The sequence below is a fragment of the Balaenoptera musculus genome, chromosome 7 (assembly GCF_009873245.2).
Source record: "Balaenoptera musculus isolate JJ_BM4_2016_0621 chromosome 7, mBalMus1.pri.v3, whole genome shotgun sequence".
NCBI classification, from domain to species: Eukaryota; Metazoa; Chordata; class Mammalia; order Artiodactyla; family Balaenopteridae; genus Balaenoptera; species Balaenoptera musculus.
Window position 1 is genome coordinate 6,464,282 of NC_045791.1, and position 16,820 is coordinate 6,481,101.

The 16,820-nt window shown below is 62.3% G+C and overlaps 1 protein-coding gene across 19 annotated transcripts in view; it reads left to right on the forward strand.

The window, feature by feature from the left end:
- The first annotated feature begins 1,269 nt into the window (after positions 1-1,269).
- The window catches only part of BIN1 (bridging integrator 1), a 57,719-nt gene continuing 42,168 nt past the window's right edge, over positions 1,270-16,820 (forward strand). For 4 of the 19 annotated variants that reach the window (XM_036857767.1, XM_036857772.1, XM_036857770.1 and 1 more), the window contains exon 1: positions 1,274-1,485. In XM_036857767.1, coding sequence (XP_036713662.1) covers positions 1,402-1,485 — 84 coding nt within the window. In that variant the 5' untranslated portion in view covers positions 1,274-1,401. Of the gene's footprint in view, positions 1,486-16,820 lie in introns of all 19 variants that reach the window. The other 15 variants (XM_036857769.1, XM_036857761.1, XM_036857765.1 and 12 more) reach the window with 8 other exon arrangements.

The window sequence follows — 16,820 nt, forward strand, 5'->3', positions numbered from 1 at the left end:
GGGGAACGCAGGCCAAACCTTTTTTTCCTGGGCCTCGGTTTCTCCATGAGTACGGCAGGCTTGGTGTATGGTCTGCAAGAGCCTTTCCTGCTCCTCCCAGAAGCGTCCAGGGGACCCCTGCCCTGGCTCCTGCTTGGGTGCTGGACACGTCCAGGCCTCCTCAACAGGGCCTCCAGGACTCCGCTCAGCCCTCAACTCAGCCCACATCCCCGGGACCCGCCCTGCCTTCCAGGGCAGCGAAGTACTGTGGCATCCTTCCAAGCCCCTGACATGATTTTGGGGAGGGGTGTGGGTGGGATCAGTAAACCCAATGCATATTTATTAATTTTGAACAAGTGTCATTGGTCTGTTGGCAAAGTTGTCACCGGTCGGTTAGCAATAACCTTATCTTCTCTTTGAATAATGACAATTACCCATTTTTCTTCCAGCAGGGCATAGGAGACCACCCAGTGTATAGTGGTTGGAGAGCCTGGGAGGTGGAGTCAGAGGTCTGGCTCCAGGCCTCTCTGTGCCTCGTTTGCAAAACGGGAGAGATACTAGCACCTACCTTCTCGGGCTGTCCTGGACACTGACCGAGATAATGCCTGTCGATGAGGCACTTAGCAGAGTTCCAGGCACACAGGAAGGCTCAGTACTGTTAGGCTGCTGTTATTATAATAATCATCCGCAAATTAGAAAACCGAGAGCCTGGCTGGCAAGGGACTAGGCAAGGGGGACAGTTCACAGGTGGCGCCCTGAGAACCCAGGTCGAGAAGGGTGAACCTAGAGGCCAGGAGGAGGCCGAGCGTCAGGAGAGGGGGCCAGAGGTGAGCCCCCGGGAAGGAGAGGCGGCTCCGGCTGGGCTGTGCGCTCCAGCCCGGGCTCCCCGATCGCCACACACTTTATCTTTGATTTTTGAAAGCACCCTTCTCCTCCATCTGGCCTCCTTTCCGGGGCTGCGGAAAGGAAAGACGGCCCGCGGCGGCGCCGGACCCAGGCCTGTCGTGTTCGTCCCAGCCCCGGAGCGGTGTCATCGGAGGGTCCCGGGAGTCCCGCTCGCCACCTCAGCCGCGGCGATGGTGGGCGCCGCTCCCTCCTCGCCGGCCGAGCGGTTCCGGAGCCCGGGTGGCCCTTTAAAAGGCTGTGTCTTGTCCGGAGGGGGCGGGCGGGGGGCGCTGACCGCCGCCAGAGGCCCGGCCCCTCCTCCCTCCCCCTCCCTCCCCCTCCCTCGGCCCGTCCGTCCCTCCCACGGTCCCCGCGTCGCTCGCTAGCTCGCTTGCCGGGCGCACGCTCCGCCTCCGCCAGTCGGCTCGGCGATCTAGTGCGCGGCGTGGAGCGGGAGCCCGGGCCGGACGCGCGGCCGGGGGCCGGGGCTGGGGGCTGGGTAGATCGGCGCCAGCCACCGGGCAAGCCTGAGCCGCAATGGCTGAGATGGGCAGCAAGGGGGTGACGGCGGGAAAGATCGCCAGCAACGTGCAGAAGAAGCTCACTCGCGCGCAGGAGAAGGTGAGCGAGCCGGAGCCCCTGCAGCCGCGCCGTCCGGACACCTGCCCCCACCCCCGCGCCGGGGGCTGGTCCTGACCCCGGGCCGGGCGCTGTCACCTCCAGACGAGCGCTGCCGAGGGCCTTCGGGGGTCCACAGGCTGCGCTCCCCGGCGCTCTGGGTGCCCTCTGCCGTCCGCGTCCTCCGTCTCCTCTCACCCCCGGCGTGGGGCAGGAGAGGGCGCAGCTGTCCCTTCACCCCCCACCCCCACCCCCGCCGCTTTGTATCTTCGCGGCACCTCTGCAGAGGAGCGGCGGCCCCGCTCTTCTCCGGGCGCGAGGTCCAGGCTAACCCCGCCCTGGAGGCCGAGGCCGGGAGGCTGGGAGGCGAGGTGGCGCCCCTAGCCCTCCGGGACCACTTGGGCCTTGCGGGCGGGGCCGGCGCTGGGGCGAGGGGGGTCTGCCCCTTGTCCCCAGGGTCGCTTAGTTCCGGGAATCCCGAGGCTGCCCCACCGCTCGCGGGTGCCTGCGCGCCGACTCCAGGCCTCTGAGCGCTTCCTGCGCCCGCCGTTCCCTCCTCTCCACCCGCCGCTCCACCTTCTGTCCCCGTGGGCCGAGGGAGGGGTCAGGTTTCCTTTCCCGAGAGGTGCCTGCGGCCTGGAAGCTCCGGCCCGGCTCCCGGGGAGCAGAGAGCTGCGCACCCCTCCGGAGGTGCCCTCGCCGGAGCAGGGGCTTCGTGTTTCCGGCCGCGGGGGGGAGAGGGTGGCGGCTCTGGCTTTGGGAGCCCGCGGCCGGGGTGGGGAGCCGGCCCGGAGGAGGGACGGCAAGCCGCCGGGGGTGTGGAGGGCCCCGCAGGAAACCCGACCCCTCGGCGCGGAGAGCCACTGTTTGCAGCCGGGGCTTCCCGTGGCCCTCGGACTGTGCAGGAAACGCAGGATTGGGGGGCAGGGGTCCGCGCCCGCCCGGCTTGCTATCCCTAGCCGCCTCTGGTTTATTGAATTGGATCACGCCAGCTGCTGACGCCACTTCCCCTGCCGACTCCAACTCTGAAATCTGAGATTGCAGAATCAGTGCTGCTGCCAGGGTGGACCCCCAGTGCTCCCCTGGCCGGGTCTGTCCCCTCTGCCGCCGGATCCCGGAGACCGGCCGGCCTTCCCCCGCCAGGCTTGTGGCTGTTTATAAACAATGACTTGTGCAGCTGAGACCTGCGGGCTCCCTAAGGATGCAGCCACGTGACAGTGGGGGAGGGGGTGGGGGTCGGGGTGAGAGCGGCGGCGGCCTCTGGAGCTTCCCCCGCGCTTCCCTCCGAGTCCTGCCGCTCATCCTCGTGGTCCCGGGCTCAGGAGGTGGGTGGGTTGCGTAGAGGGAAGGGCCCTCAGCCAGGCTCCAGATCTGGCCTGTCCCAGCTGTTCTGCTCCCCTCCCCTGGGCGGGACGAGGGATTAGAGTACCACAGATAGCTGGCTGGGGGCTGGGAAGGCTTCAGTCGCCCAGGTTGGGGGGAGGGGAGGGGCAGATGCCGCTGCCCTTGCTCCCCGCACCTCCCCTCCCACGGCTGGGTAATCCATTTAGGTGCCTGGAACAGGCAGCTCTGGGTCTAAGCCTGCTTCCTGCCCCTGAGGGGCTGAGGAAGATGAATGGGAAGCCTAGGAAAGGCTGACGCAGTTGCCCTGCCCCCAATCCAGTGACGTCCCTAGTTCTCCCCTGCTCCCCTTTGCTCTGGCTGTGTCCCCTTTGCCCTACTTGCCTTGTTTCTGCAGCAGCATCTTTCAGTAATTTCAGGGGCAGTAGGCATGGGCTGTATCCCCTCCGTGTACGTGGCGAGAGGTCATCATTGACCCCACTGAGCTGCCCCCCCCTCCCTCCTTAGCCTCTGTTCTGTGGCCATGGGCAGTTGGTTGACAGCTGGTCAGCTGTGGATGCTGGCCTTGGCCAAGGGCTGGCCCTGCCCGAGCCTGGGCCTCGTGGGACTGGAGTTGCTTAGTGCTGTTGCTGCTCTCTGCCCCGTGGGCTCTGGTTGGGAGGTCCTCCCCAGCGGAAGCCAGAGCAGCACCTCGGGCATCCTGGCCGAGTCTGGGAAAGCAGCCTCCCCTGTTAGCCCCGCTGCAGCCCCCTCCCAGGAAGCGTGATGACTTGACCCACACCAGTCTCTCCCCTCTGCCCTCCGGAGGCTCAGAGTCTGCGTTGCAGCCTGGGTGCCGCTGACCTGGCTATCTCCTCGGCATCTTCAGGTGGCCCTCAGGACCATGTCTAACTCGCAGTGGTCTCATAGGTACCCAGCCCCTGGCCCCACCTCGCCTTGGTCAAATCTATGAGTAAAGGGGCAATTCCAGTGGCCCTGTTGCCACGGCAGGGTATTTCCTGAGCAGGGACAAGCAGGAGCTTGGGTGGAGGGCCTAGGTTGTATCTGCATAGGAAGAAGGGCCCTCATCTCTCCTCTTCTTTTCCTCACCCTCGATTTCCCCCCATGTCCTCTCTGCCACCAGATGTCCACCAGGATTCAGAGGGGGACGGTGAGGTGTGGGAAAGCTTGCCCGCTGGTCCCTGTGGAGCCAGCTCTCCTGTCCCCCAGCTCAGTGACTCCCCCCGGGCCCTGGCATTGCCCATTGACCCGGCAGCATCCACCACTGGTCTGGGTGCTCCCTGGGGGTTGGGCAGATCCGTGTGGGCACCCAGCATTCACCTGGCCCCAGCAGGTGCAGAGTGACTGTTATGAAAAAACAAGGGCGTTTGGGGGCTTGGCGTGGAAGCCCTGACGCAGGCTCTGGGTGGGCTGATTTGTCCCGTGTGTGCTCCTTGGCCTTCCCTCATTCAGCGAATCCCGCCTGGACCTGTGCTGTGTGCCTGGGCCTGGGCTGAGCCCGGGGTGCTGCGGGGAGCGGGGTGCTGCGGGGAGCAGGGTGCACGTGGCTCTGGCCGGCGTGGAGCTTACTGTCGTAAGGTCCTGAGGCCTCTGGCCCTGGTGTGAGGAGGGCGTGAGACCACAGCAGAGGGCTCCCCGGGGTCCGTTAGCCCAGCATGGCACTGTCACCGCTCACCTCCCAGCCCCCAGCTGCCCCCAGGGTGCTCGGGTGCAGAGCATGTGCCTGGAGTTCGGACCCGGGTACCATGAGGTCATCTTCCCGTCGCGTTTGGCTTGTCGGATCCTCTATAAATGACTCTGTCCATTTTTGGGCCTCAGTAGGTGGCTGGGCAGAGCCAAGTTGGGGTGGAGCCTGGGTCAGATGACAGAGAAGATTAGGGCTTGGTGGGCTGGGCCCCTGGGGTGATGGGACGGTTGGGGAGAAGGGACAGGTGAGGTGGGGGTATGCTCTGGCCTGCTTGCCCCGAGGTCCACTGCCCAGAAGTCCTCGTGGGGCGTGCGTGAGAGAGGCCGGCCTGTGCTGGTGGAGCCGGGCCCACGGAGGGCGCAGGGGAGGAGGCTCTGCCCCCTGTCTGCCCCCCCCCCCGCCCCCCGCACTGGCCCGGCGCTGCTGGGAGTGGGGAGGCCTGGCTCCGAGGGGCAGGGCCTGGGGCTGTCCGTGGACGGAATAGCGCTGGCGTGTCACAGCAGATGCTCCCTAGAGGGAAGGTGCGGTGGCAGTTATTTATGGGACCCTGACACATGGCCGTGATGGGGCCATGCTCATCTGGGTGGTCAGGGTCTCCCATGCCGTAGCCACGGAGGCCTCCTCAGTGGAAGCCAGGCCTTTGCAACCAGTTCTTATGCTCACAGCGGCCTTGAGAGTAGCCGCGCCACACAGAGGGCAGGGGGCAGGGAGCCCCCCGGGTCTGCTGGATGGCCTCTGAGGCCCCGGGCCCCGGTCAGCAGTGGCTCTCCTCCGCCCCGACTTTCCACTGTCCTCCCCATCGGGGTGTCTCTCTCGCCCCTGAGTGTCCTCTCTCTCGTCCCCTCCCATGTTGGCTTTGCCTCCGTCACTCTGTACCTCCCTGCGCTGTGTCTCTTTCCTCTGATCTTACACAAGCGTTTCTGCACCTCTCCAGGCTCGGATCAGCTTCTCCCTGAACCCGAGTTATTTATGTAGATGGTTCATCTTGCCAGCGCTGGAGAGAAGGCTCCAGAGCTAGGCGTCATCTCTGGGTGGGGTGCTTCTGGGGGCTCCGTGGACGTTTGGCTGAGGCCTGTGGGTGTGGGGAAGTTGCAAGCGTGACCTCCAGACTTCTGGGCCCCGGCGGGCCGGGAGGGGGCTGGGCCCCAGGCGTGAGCTGAGGCCCCACTCCATCGAGTCTGCTGGCTCGTGGCAGGGCCCAGGCAGGGGCTGTTTTGCCCAGGTTGGCTCACTGGGCTGTCTGGGGCCTGGAGGAGGTGTTCCCGGGGTGTGGGGGGGACAGCTGTGGGTCAGGGTGCGCGTGGAGTGGGGGAGTGAGCCGCTGGTCACCCAGGGAAAGGGTGGGGTGTGTCGGGAGCGGAGAGGGCTGGCTGGGCCGTAGATTTGGGTTGGATGTGATCAAGTCTTGAACGCCAGTGGGATCTGTGGATCCTGTGGACGCTCAGAGCGGCTGAGGCCTCAACTCTTCACCCTCCTTCTTCGCAGATGACCTCGCCGTGTCCCCTTCTCACCTTCGCTCTCTGGCATTGCCCAGGCCCTTGCCCCTGGATGAGGCGATCTCCGCCCAGCTCGCCCCTCTCCAAGTTGTGCTTCTGTCCCCCCTTCTGCCTTAGCCCGGCCTTGCCTGGGCTTTTTCCATGAGGTTCTAGAATCCCTGGGTCCTACCCAGGGGCGTGTCAGAGACAGAGCCCGGGCATGGGCTCGGCAGGCAACAGGTGGGGATCCTGGGTTCCCCTGACCAGCCAGGACCTTGGGCAGATGGCAGGACCCTCCTGAGCCCAGTTTCTTCATTTGTGAAGTGGGGGTAATACTCGTTCCCCTTCACACGCCCGTTGTGGAGAGTAGGGTCTCAGACAGTTGCCCGTCACACAGCAAGTGCTTAGTGGGCAGAGCTGCATGATGACCCAGAGATCTCCCTCCCCGCCAGGCCCTTGTCCCAGCCTTTCTCCCTGGAGTGTCCATTACAGGCCTCTGCAGACAGCTAATCCCTGCTGAGCCCTTGACCGATCAGGGTTTGTAATGTTGTCCCAGCCCAGGGTGGTATGTGTGCATGTGTGTGTGTGTCCGTGTCTGTGTGTGTGTGTGCAGAGGAGCGGCGTGTGGCGGGGGGAGGGAATTGCACGGTTCCGGGGTTGGGGCGGGAACTGGACTCATCTGCACGTAAATCCGGTGGCCCTGGGTAAGTGTTCTCCCCTCTCTGGGCTTCACTCTGGCCATCCGTAAAGTGATCACGGGGTTTGCTTCTTCATTTACTTGAAAAACCCACTGTGTGCTGGGCACCATCTTGGTTCTGTAGGGCTGAGCAAAACCAAGCCCCCGCCTGCCTGGAACTGACGTCTCTTGGGGGAGACACTCAAGAAATGAAAAGTCTGGTGGCAGGTAGATACAAGAGCAGGGCAGCTTTTCCTCAGTGGAATGTGATGGTTCAGATCAGCCTTTCCTGAGCATTCCAGGGCCGGGCGCTCACATGGTGCAAGGGATTGGTTTGGGGAGAGGCTGAGCCGAAGCTTCTGGCTCCAGGTGAGAGGGCGTCTGGGGGATGATGCCTTCCTGTTTGATGTCACCCTGCTATGTGGTTTTCTAAAGCTCCTTTTTTTTTTTTTTGCGTGGCATGCGGGATCTTAGCTCCCTGACCAGGGATCGAACCCGCGCCCCCTGCATTGGAAGCATGGAGTCTTAACCACTGGACCGCCAGGGAAGTCACTAAAACTCCTTTTTTGGCAAGTCTCCTTTTGGGATTAAAAATGCAAAGAAAAGGACACCAGAGCTGAAGGGCACTGACAGTGCAGGCCAGGGCTGCTTTGTGGGTGGGGGTTCTCACCCAGGATGTAAGGGGAGGTGAGAGGGGCCAATAAAAGAGGAGGAGGGAGACACCAAAGATGGCCCAGCCCGGGGAGGACCACTTACAAGATTTTCGCATCAAGCAGCAACTCAGGGTAGTGGCAACCACTCTCTAGGGAGCTGGATTTGAATCCCTTCCCACACGTTACTACCCTTGGGCAGGTCACACTGACCTCTCTGAGCCTCAATTTCCTCACCTGAAGTCAGTGGTGAGAGCCACAGAGAATGCTGTGTGGATTAAATGGACACAAGTGAAGGGCAGGGCTGGTGGTTCTTGTGCCGGGGATGGGGCATACCTCGTGGGACCTGGCTGGCATCTGGGGCTCCTGGGGCCTCCCCAAAGAGGCTGCCACCTCCCAAAGAGGCCACATGGTTCTGGACCGGGCAGCGAAGCTGGCTTAGTGCCAAGGGCTGGCAGGGGTCAGGGCTGGGGAATTGAGAAGAGAAAGGCAGGCTCTTCCTGTCCCAAGGGAAGCCTTTGTCAAATATTAACTTAAAAATAACCTGGTTTGTTGCACACCTGCTGAGTGCCAGGTGCTTGGTGAAAATTCTCATCCTCACTGCAAGCAGGGAAGGTCATTATGATACCCATTCAGCAGATGAAGAAACAGAGGCTCAGAGCAGTGCTGTGACTTGCCATGGGCTGTCCTGGTCCACTGTCTGGGGTGCTATCTCTCCCTTGGTGACTAGGCCCTCAGGCCAGGGGGAAGGCCCAGATCATGCAAATAAGATGCGGATCTCTATCCAGGAGGGAAGGCCTGTCTGAGGGAGCGGGGTGTCATTTGACAGATTTTGGTCCCAAGACCTTCCCCACCATTAAATTAGATCTGGGGCTGCTTGTCTGCCCCTGGGTCCCCACATGGGGTCTAAGCTTATACTTTGGGATGTGGCCTTTCTGTTTTGGGGGTGCTTGGTGGGCCCTGGGGTGAGGGGACAGCCTGGGGTTTCCTGAGGCAAGTCTAGGGACAGGAGTTCCTACCTGCAAGTGAGGACAAATGAGGTGATGTGTGTGTGTTTTCCCAAATATGAAAGCTGCATCCGCTTTACTCAATATAAAGGAACACCCTTTATCCTGAGATTGTATCTACTTTTGTTCAGATTGTTGCAACAGTGTTTCTTTTATGAAATGATGGTAATTCTGGTAGTTTCTTAATGTTTTTGGGGAGGAAATAGTCATCATGCTGACCGCACCCCCCTGCCCCGCAAAACACACACACACACACACACACTGGGAAGATTTTCCTGGTGTGGGATCTAAAAGTCTGGGGCCCAGTGCCCTGGGGCAGTTCGCTGCCCACCCTGTGGACTGGCTGCCTGGAGCTGGGGTGTTGTTGGCTACTCTCCTGGGCCCAGGCTTGAAGCAGGCCCGTGGTGGCCTGGGGCAAGCCCCCTAGAATATCTGCTCCACAAGGGTGGGTCCTGCCTGCTGCAGTCGCTGTGGTGCCCCCAGCTCTGCACACAGTAGGTGCTCAGTGCTTCCTTGCTGACTGGATGCTTGGATTCTTCAGGCAGGTAGAGGCAGGCTGACGGCTGGCAGAGCCAGCCCGGGAGGCCCTGGGTTCAGGGTGTAGGGTGGGAGGGGCAAGGGCGATGTGGCTGCAGGATTTCAGGCCCCCGGAGAGCACAGGAGGCATCAGAGCCCAGGTCTTGGGGTCAGGTGCAGGAGGCGCATCCGGCCCTGGCACAGGCCATCCCGAGGGACCCCTGGGCATCGCTGCTTAGAACCTTCTCTGGCAGTAAAATGTCTCAGGGCTGTGATGGTGCTACCCTGAGCCTGGGGCTGCAGTGCTTGGGCCCAGACACTCGAGTTCTCAGGAGTGGGCTGGGGCCCTGCTGGGGAGCCCTCCTTGGCTTCAGGCCAAATGCCAAAGACGGGTTGGCCTGGGCCGTCTGCAGGGGTCCTCTTCCGACCTGAGAAAGCTTTGAGGTGACCGGGGTGCCGGGGATCCCTGACCTGTGGGTCTGTGTGATTTGCTAGGCCTGAGACTCACTGCTGCCCTCAGACCCACTTGAGCTTGCTCTCGGCTGGGCCGCTTCCCTCTGCCTCCTGGACCTCACCTTCAGCCCCAGTCCCTGACCCCAGGTCCCAGTGCCACGGCAGATGGGGTGGGATTGGGGCCACAGCACTGGTGGAGGGTGGGTTTGGGGCCTCGGGGTGGGCATCGGTGCTGAGACCTGTCCATGGTGCCCCTGGGAGTGGGCATTTGTGCCCCGTCCCCCCCATGCTGTGCCTGGGGTGACCGGCTGGGTCTCTGCTGCTGTCCCTGCTCTGTGGACAGGGGGCGAGCTTGCAGACATCTCTGCCTCTGCAGTGCAAGGGCCGCAGTAAGGCGGGGGCTGAGCCCCAGGGGCTGGGAGTGAGTGGGCGGCAGCTGGCAGCAGCCACTGCAGTGCTGGGGGGAGGGAATTGTCACTGTTGTCACTGCTGGTGGAGCTGGGGCTCTCAGGCCCTCAGAGCCCCTGCAAGCCCCCCCATCCTGGAGCCCCCGGGGCACCTTTGTAGGGACATTCGAGCTGGCTCCTCGCTTTAGATGCCTGGATTTCTGGCGCTGAGTTAGCTCCTCTTCCCCTTGTCATTCTCTCCTTCATGGCCTGCCCATTGTGGGCCAGAGGGCTGAGGTGTGAGGGCACTGGGAGGAGAAGAACTGGCCCCTGCCCTCCAGGAGCTCCCAGCCCCACACCCAGTGCCCATCACAGCACTGGGGGGAGGTGAGGGGAAGGACACTGGGGTCCTGAGGAGCCTCCCATCAGGCCTGAGCAGTCAGGGAAGACTGCTTGGAGGAAGTGGCATCCCCTCTTGAGGGAGTGACCTGGGTCAGGTTAGAATCCAGCTGTGCCCAGGAAGGTACGGGGGGGTCTGGGGGCAGGGCTGCCATCCTGGAGTCCTCTCCGTCAGGGCTGGGGTCACAGCCTTCCTGGAAAGGCTGCTGTACATCCCGTACCTCCTCCCGGTGCGTGCAAACCTGCTTCTCTCTGTTTTGAGGCCACAAGGTGACACTGCGGAGGGGATGACACTGCTAAGCCTGTCGAGCTGGACAGCTGGGAGGGGGTCAGTGGGTCACCTCCCCCCTGTTCAAGGCACCCCAGCATGCTCCGCCCTTTGAGGCCAGACCAGATGGTCAAGTGGGGGTCCCCTAGGTCTTGGATCAGAGCCGGGGAAGGTCCTCAGAGGACGAGGGGTCATGCCAGCTGGTGGGGACGCTGGCTCGGAGTGCAGACTACAGGGTGAGGAGTGGACGACGGTAAGGTAACGTTTTGTGGATGAGGCTCAGGGCCAGCGGCTGGCTGGTGAGGGGTCCAGGTCTCCACCCAGGCCTGTGCTTGAGGAGCTTTGCAGAGGCCGTGGGGCCGGAAGGCGGCTGGGGTGACGGGAGCTCCTTGCCAGCCCTTTTTCCGACAGCTGCTGCTACTTTCTTTGGACCTTTTGGTCACCTCGGCCTCTCCCCAGCACTGCGACCACCATGCTGGAGCCCTGGCGAGCCGGGTCCCGTCGCTGGGCCCTGAGGACAGACCTGGCCTGGGGAAAGCTGGGCCGAGGGGTCTCCCTGCTGCTCCCACCCCGGCCCCCTGTGGCCGCCCCTACTTCTCTGCTCTGAGACGGCATCACCTCTCTCAAGACGTGTCCTCCAGCCTGTCAACACCTATCTCGGGGCCAGATGTGGGTGATGGAGCGGACGAGGGTGCTGAGCTGGGCCCCGGACCCCTGGCAGGTGGGCAAGAGTCAAAGAGAGATTGAACAAGGGAAGGGGAAGAAGGAGGTTGGGGTGAGTGTGGGAGAAAGACAGACCTGGACAGAGAGAAGGGAGCATGACCCCAGTGACCACCCACCCGCTCTGGGGTCCTGGGCAAGTCATGCCCTCTCTGAGCCCCTATTTCCTCCTCTGTAAACGGGAATGGGCTTGTGGAGAAGGTCCAGGAGGAAGTGAAGATGACCAGTGCCCAGTGCCTGGTGGTGCTGGAGGAAGTGATGCGATCAGTGCCTGGGGAGGGAGGACACACAGCTTCTGTTCCAGGGAGCGTCTTGGGGAACCCCTGGGAACCCACAGGTAGGAACCATTCTGGCTTTTGTGTTCTGATGACCAGATTCTTGAAATTGAACTGCAGTGCATTTTTGTTTCCTTTTTTTCCTGTATAGGCTGAAAACACTAAATCGGGGGGGGGGGGTGGTGTCGCCTCCCCCAGGAGGGAAGCCAGAGCCCCCCTGAGCCGGAGCTTGATTGAATGGGTGGGGGGAGGGCATACGGTTCCAGGTGGGCTGGGTTGAGGGGCCTAATGAGGGGAGGGCCCTGGGGACATAGGTGAGGGGTCTCTCATCATTCATTCATTCATTCATTCGAGGAACCCAGTGCATAGCAGAAAGAGCTGGGGCTTGAGAGATGTGGGTTGAACCCTGGCTCGGCCGCCGAGCCTCAGTTGCCCACCATGAGATGCCCCTCCCAGTGAGGGAAGGTGAACTCCAGGACTCCTGTAAGTGATAATGGTGGAGCTGAGTTCTGCTGGGTCCAGCTGGGTCTGGATGATTCTGGAGGGGAGGTCAGGGTTGGCATCTCCGTGGCATTTTGTGGTTTACTGAGAACCCTCCCACCTGCTGTTTTTCATTTGTTCCTCTCAGTGACCTATGAGGTTGGCGGGACTGGATTATGGTTCCACTTGGCAGATGAGAACACTGGAGCTCAGGGAAGCCCTGGGATTTCCTCCCTCCCAGTCTTGGACTTGGCCCCAGGTTGGCCTTTCCTGGGAGCTGCCACCCCCATCCCTGAGCGGGGAGAGGGTGGTTGGAGGGTGCTTGGAAGAGATTATTGTAGTGCAAATGTGAATGCTGAAATGTTTTCCATTAAAAATCAGTGGGTGGGGGCTGCCTCTGTGGGGCGAACACCTGGGGAGGGGTGTGTGTGTGGTATGTATGGGGGAGGGGGGCTGGCCTGCTAGAGGAGAAGGTGACCCTGCAGAGCCACCTTGGGACTTTCCACATGGCCCCTGGGATCCGCCATGACTCCACCAGGCAGGTGGGGGAACCTGGCTTCATGCAGGAATCACGGGACCCCAGAGGGTCAGGGTCGGATGTGGAAGGAACTGTCCTGGCCTGACTCCCAGGGGGAGCCTCAGGGAGAGACAGACCTGGGTGCAGATTGAAAACAGAGTTGGGGAGGGAGGGGGAATCCCATATCGGGGGAGGGGAGGGGAGACTTGAGGAGGAGTTAATGGCCAGGAATACAAGTGGAGTCTTGATCTAAACGGAGAAATAGAATCCACAATTAAATTGGGTGCATTTGCTGAACCTGGCACAGGATGAAAATACTGTTGTTTGAAATATAAACTAAGCCAGGAGCTAGTTTATAAGCTTAGTGTGTGTGTGTGTGTGTGTGTGTGTGTGTGTCCCCGCCAAAGACTCAGCGGAGCAGTCTGTTCTGGAAGTGGGTCTGCCTGGGCTGGAATGTCACCACCTTCCCCAAGTTGACCAGCCCAGGCCTCCTGGTGGAGGGGACCATGGGCCTGGCAGGGGCCACAGCCAAGGGGGGGTCCTGGGCCCTTCCTGCGGGCCTCGGGGGCGGTGCTGTCCTGGGTCTGGTGGACCAGGTAGGGGCCATCCTGGAACTGCACTGAGGAAGCTGCCCCGAGGCGTGGGTGCAGGGCTGCAGGGCCGCCTGGGAGAGCTGAGTCAGCACCGTGGGAAACCCATGGTCAGCAGCAGGACAGAACCTGATGCCTGCGTCCCAGCTCTGAGTCCGTGACCCTGTCCCACTGTGTGCGCTGTGGGCGGAGGTGAGAGACCAGGAGAGGCCACACCCACATCCTGCAACCAGCTAGTGCTCTCCGGAGCCACGTGGTGGGGATGGGGGAGCCAAGGGCTGTCAGCGCACCGGAGACCCAGGATCCGCGCTCCTGCTCCCCTCCCCTCCACTGGGGACTTGGGCCAGTTACTCAACCCTTCTTATTTCGATTTGCTCCGCCACACAATGGGGTGACCGTCCTCCCTGCTAGACCCAAGTCTTCAGTGGTGGAGGCTGGTCCCGCTGTGAATGTGTGATCCTGACACCCGCACATAGTAGGCACTTAACGCTGAGTTGGGGTGTGAGGCTCCCGTGCACGAGGGATGGAAAAGGCTTCTCGGAGCGTCTTATACAGCGTGGCAGGTGGAAGGCCCATGTTCAAATCCCAGCCCTGCTCCTCTCAAGCCCTTGACCTTGGACAAGTTACCTGTCCCCTCTGAACCTCGGTTTCCCCGTGTGTGAGGATTTAATGGGGGAAGAGGTGTCTCCATTTCACACCCGAGGACACTGAAGGTTGGGGTTCCAGCTCTCGGGTGGGGTGGGGGTACTGAGGCGCCTTGGTGGGCGTGGGGTGTTCAGCTGTGCCCATGCCCTCCGTGTGCGTCCAGTTGGGCCATCCTGCCCAAGTCCGGGCCAGCCTTGGCCCAGCAGTGGTGGAGCCATTCAGGCTCAGCTTGGGATCTAGATGGTGAGGCCTCGGGGGAGGAAGGAAGGGGAAGGTGTTGCCCAGCGAGGGCCCGGCAGGAGCCACGTGACACCGCGGACCCCCTTCCCACCACTTTTAGGCCTCCCCCCACCCCTACTCCCTCTCCCTGTCAGCAGCAGGAGTCCCTTCCAGCTTTTAGGTGCTCCAGAAGTGTCCAGAGCTGTAGCGTGGGCTGGCCACGAGCCGACCTCCCGGGGTCTGGGGCTGGGTGTCCACCCCAGGCCAGGCCCTGCACTGCTTTTTTCTGCTCTCCTCCTTTGGCACATTGCTGTGATTTTGTGTTTTTTTAAAAAAGAAATGGGGTGAGCTGGCAGCTCAGCTGTCCCTTGCTGTTGGACTGTGTTTCTCCTGGGAAAGCGGGTCCTGGGGCAGGAAAGGGACAGGTGGGTGTGAGCAAGCTCCGCAGTGGGCCCAGATGGTGAGCTGGCACTGGCTATGATTCCTGGGGGCCAGGGCCCTCTGCTGTGGGTGGGTGTGGGGAGTCTCTGCTACCCCTCCGTGTCCACACTGCCTCAGCTCTTCTCGGGGAGGGATGTGGGTCAGACCCTGAAGACCTCCTTAGCAAGGTAGACTCCAGGGCTGATGCTCTGCCCCAACCCTGGGAAGCCAGAGATGGAGGGGCCTTTTGCGCTCACCTGGTCCTTACCTTTGAGGGTAGAGGTGGGACCCTGGGGGGTGACCTGCCCAGAGCTCTGGCGGCCCCTGCATCGTCCCCTGTGGTCTCCGGGCTGGGAGGGGGAGGCCCCACCTCCTGTCCACCGTGTGCTCATTTCCTGCATCTGCTGGGCTGGGAGGACCAGTGCCTCCCCCTCAGGCCCCTCCCTGCCCACCGTACTTCTCTACCCCGCCCCAGCCCAAGACCGGTGGTGCACGGTTAGCAGGAGGGAGCCTGGGAAAGCCCCTCTTGTCCCCTGACGGTCAGCGCCTCTGCCAGGGGCGGGGCCACCACCGGACTCCCACTCTGGGCCCCTCTTGTTTCCCGCACCCTGGTCTTCGCCCTTGCTCTGACTATGCTCCCTTCCAGCCCCTCCCAGCCCCCTCACAGCCTTCCCCCAGCCCCTGCTCTAGTGGAAAGCAGTGGCCCTGGCCCTGGGCCCTGTTCTGCTCTGGGGCCCTGTACCAGTGAGTCCCCAGCCTTTGATTCTGCATCTGCAAAGTGGGGTGTCCTCACAGGTAGTGGCAACTTGGAATCAGGCCAGGGCTGAGTTAGGGGAGCCCTTAGGACAGCTCCCGGGCAGCCGAGGGCCTGGGAGGGACCACAGGGCCAGGGTGGGGAGAGGTGGGGGGAGGGGGGAGGGGGCCGGCCCTCCCCCGTGCTGTGTCGAGGGCAGGGCGTGTGTCTGCACTTGGCAGGCCTGGGTGGAGCTATTTAAAGCTGACTCTGGGCATCAACTCCTTTGAGTGACAAAAATAACAACAATAATCAAAATAAAAGCACTAACATGTTGGGAAAAAATACCACATGTCTTATGTCCTTTAGGTACTCTTTTAATAGTTCCAGGTTCACAGATGTGGCCATGGAGGATTCCGAGTGGTAAAATGAATGAATAGCCTGGTTGCACATTTAGGCCAAACAGGCATAGGCAAAGGGCCGAGGGCATTCAGGGGAATAAGTGAGGCCTTGTGCCTGGGGTGGGGGTCAGGGAAGGCTGCCTGGAGGAGGTGATGTGAAAGGCCGGCTTGGCCTGGCGTCAGTAGGGAAGTGGTTTCCTGATGAATATCGTGGAGATGGCCATGGTCCTGCCCCGGTCAGACCTTTGCTTGGCCCAGGCAGGTGGGTGGAGGCGAGACCTTCACCTCCCCTGGCCTGGCTCTGGCTCTGTGCTCTGCTGAGTTGGGGGCTGGGCTCACGCTTTGCTGCTTCTCCACACAGGCTGTTCCCCCAGGGAGCCCAGCAAGCAGCTGATGAGGGGCTGGTGGGAGGGGGCTGGGCTGGAGGGGCAGATTCCACCCCTCTGCTGATGGCCGGCGTTGTGGCGCCTGGGGCTGAGAATAGCACCCACACTTGCATGGAGGGGACAGGTGGGCCGGCGGCGGCTGGGGGCGGGTGGTGCTGACGTCTCTGAACAGGTGGTGTGGAGGGCTGGACGCAGAGCGCAGGGCGGGGCTGTGCGCGGCCTCCGCTGGCCCCACCCAGCACGGACGCAAGTGGCCGGCGGGTGACCTTGTGGCTGGGAGCCCTCCCTGACCCCTCTGTAGAGTGGGCGGCATCCTGGGCTCAGCGCTGGGATGTCAGATAGCAAGGCCCATCGGGGCTGCTTGTGGGTCGTCAGAGACCAGTACTTTGAGCCGCTGTTTGGGCTCCAGGGGGCCTTTACCAGTCTACCCTTTTACCAGGGGTCAGGGTAATGGTGGTGGGGCTGGCTGGGTCCCTGCAGAGCCAGGGGGAGGAGGCTGCTGAGGGAGGTGGGACCAGAGCGGGAGGTGGGCTGGCTGCTGTGCAATGCTGTGTGTAAGCCCGAGTGAGTCACGGGGAGCAGGTGCTTGGGGCGCCAGGCACCAGGTTCAGGAAAGGGATGTGTGGGCCGGGGTGGGGTGGAGGTGAGGGAACGAGGTGGGAGCGGCTGCTAGAGCTTTCTGGCTTGGGTGGGAGGAATCCCAGGTCAACACAGGGGTAAAGGGACAGGGGGAAGCCAGCCACTGCTCTGTGCTGGGCCCTCTCAGCTACACAGCCCCACTTCATCCTTATACCCCCTTGAGGTCTTGGCTGGGTTTGCTGATGGGGCTCAGGGCTCAGGAAGGTGAGCCCTGGCCCCCTGGCTTCCCCCCATCAGAAGGCGTCCAGAGCCGGAAGCGCTCCTCCTTCCCTTCCCTTCTCTCAGCTGCTGTCCAGACCAGACACGGAGCTAGTCACCACCCTGAGCTGTTGGCCAGGGGTGGGAGCCACTGAGGGGGCAGGTGGGTGGGTAGGGGGAGCAACGGGAACCCAAGGATGGGGCCTGTCCTGGCTGCACCAGGGGTCCTGGCTGTCCCTACCTGCCTTCCCGACACC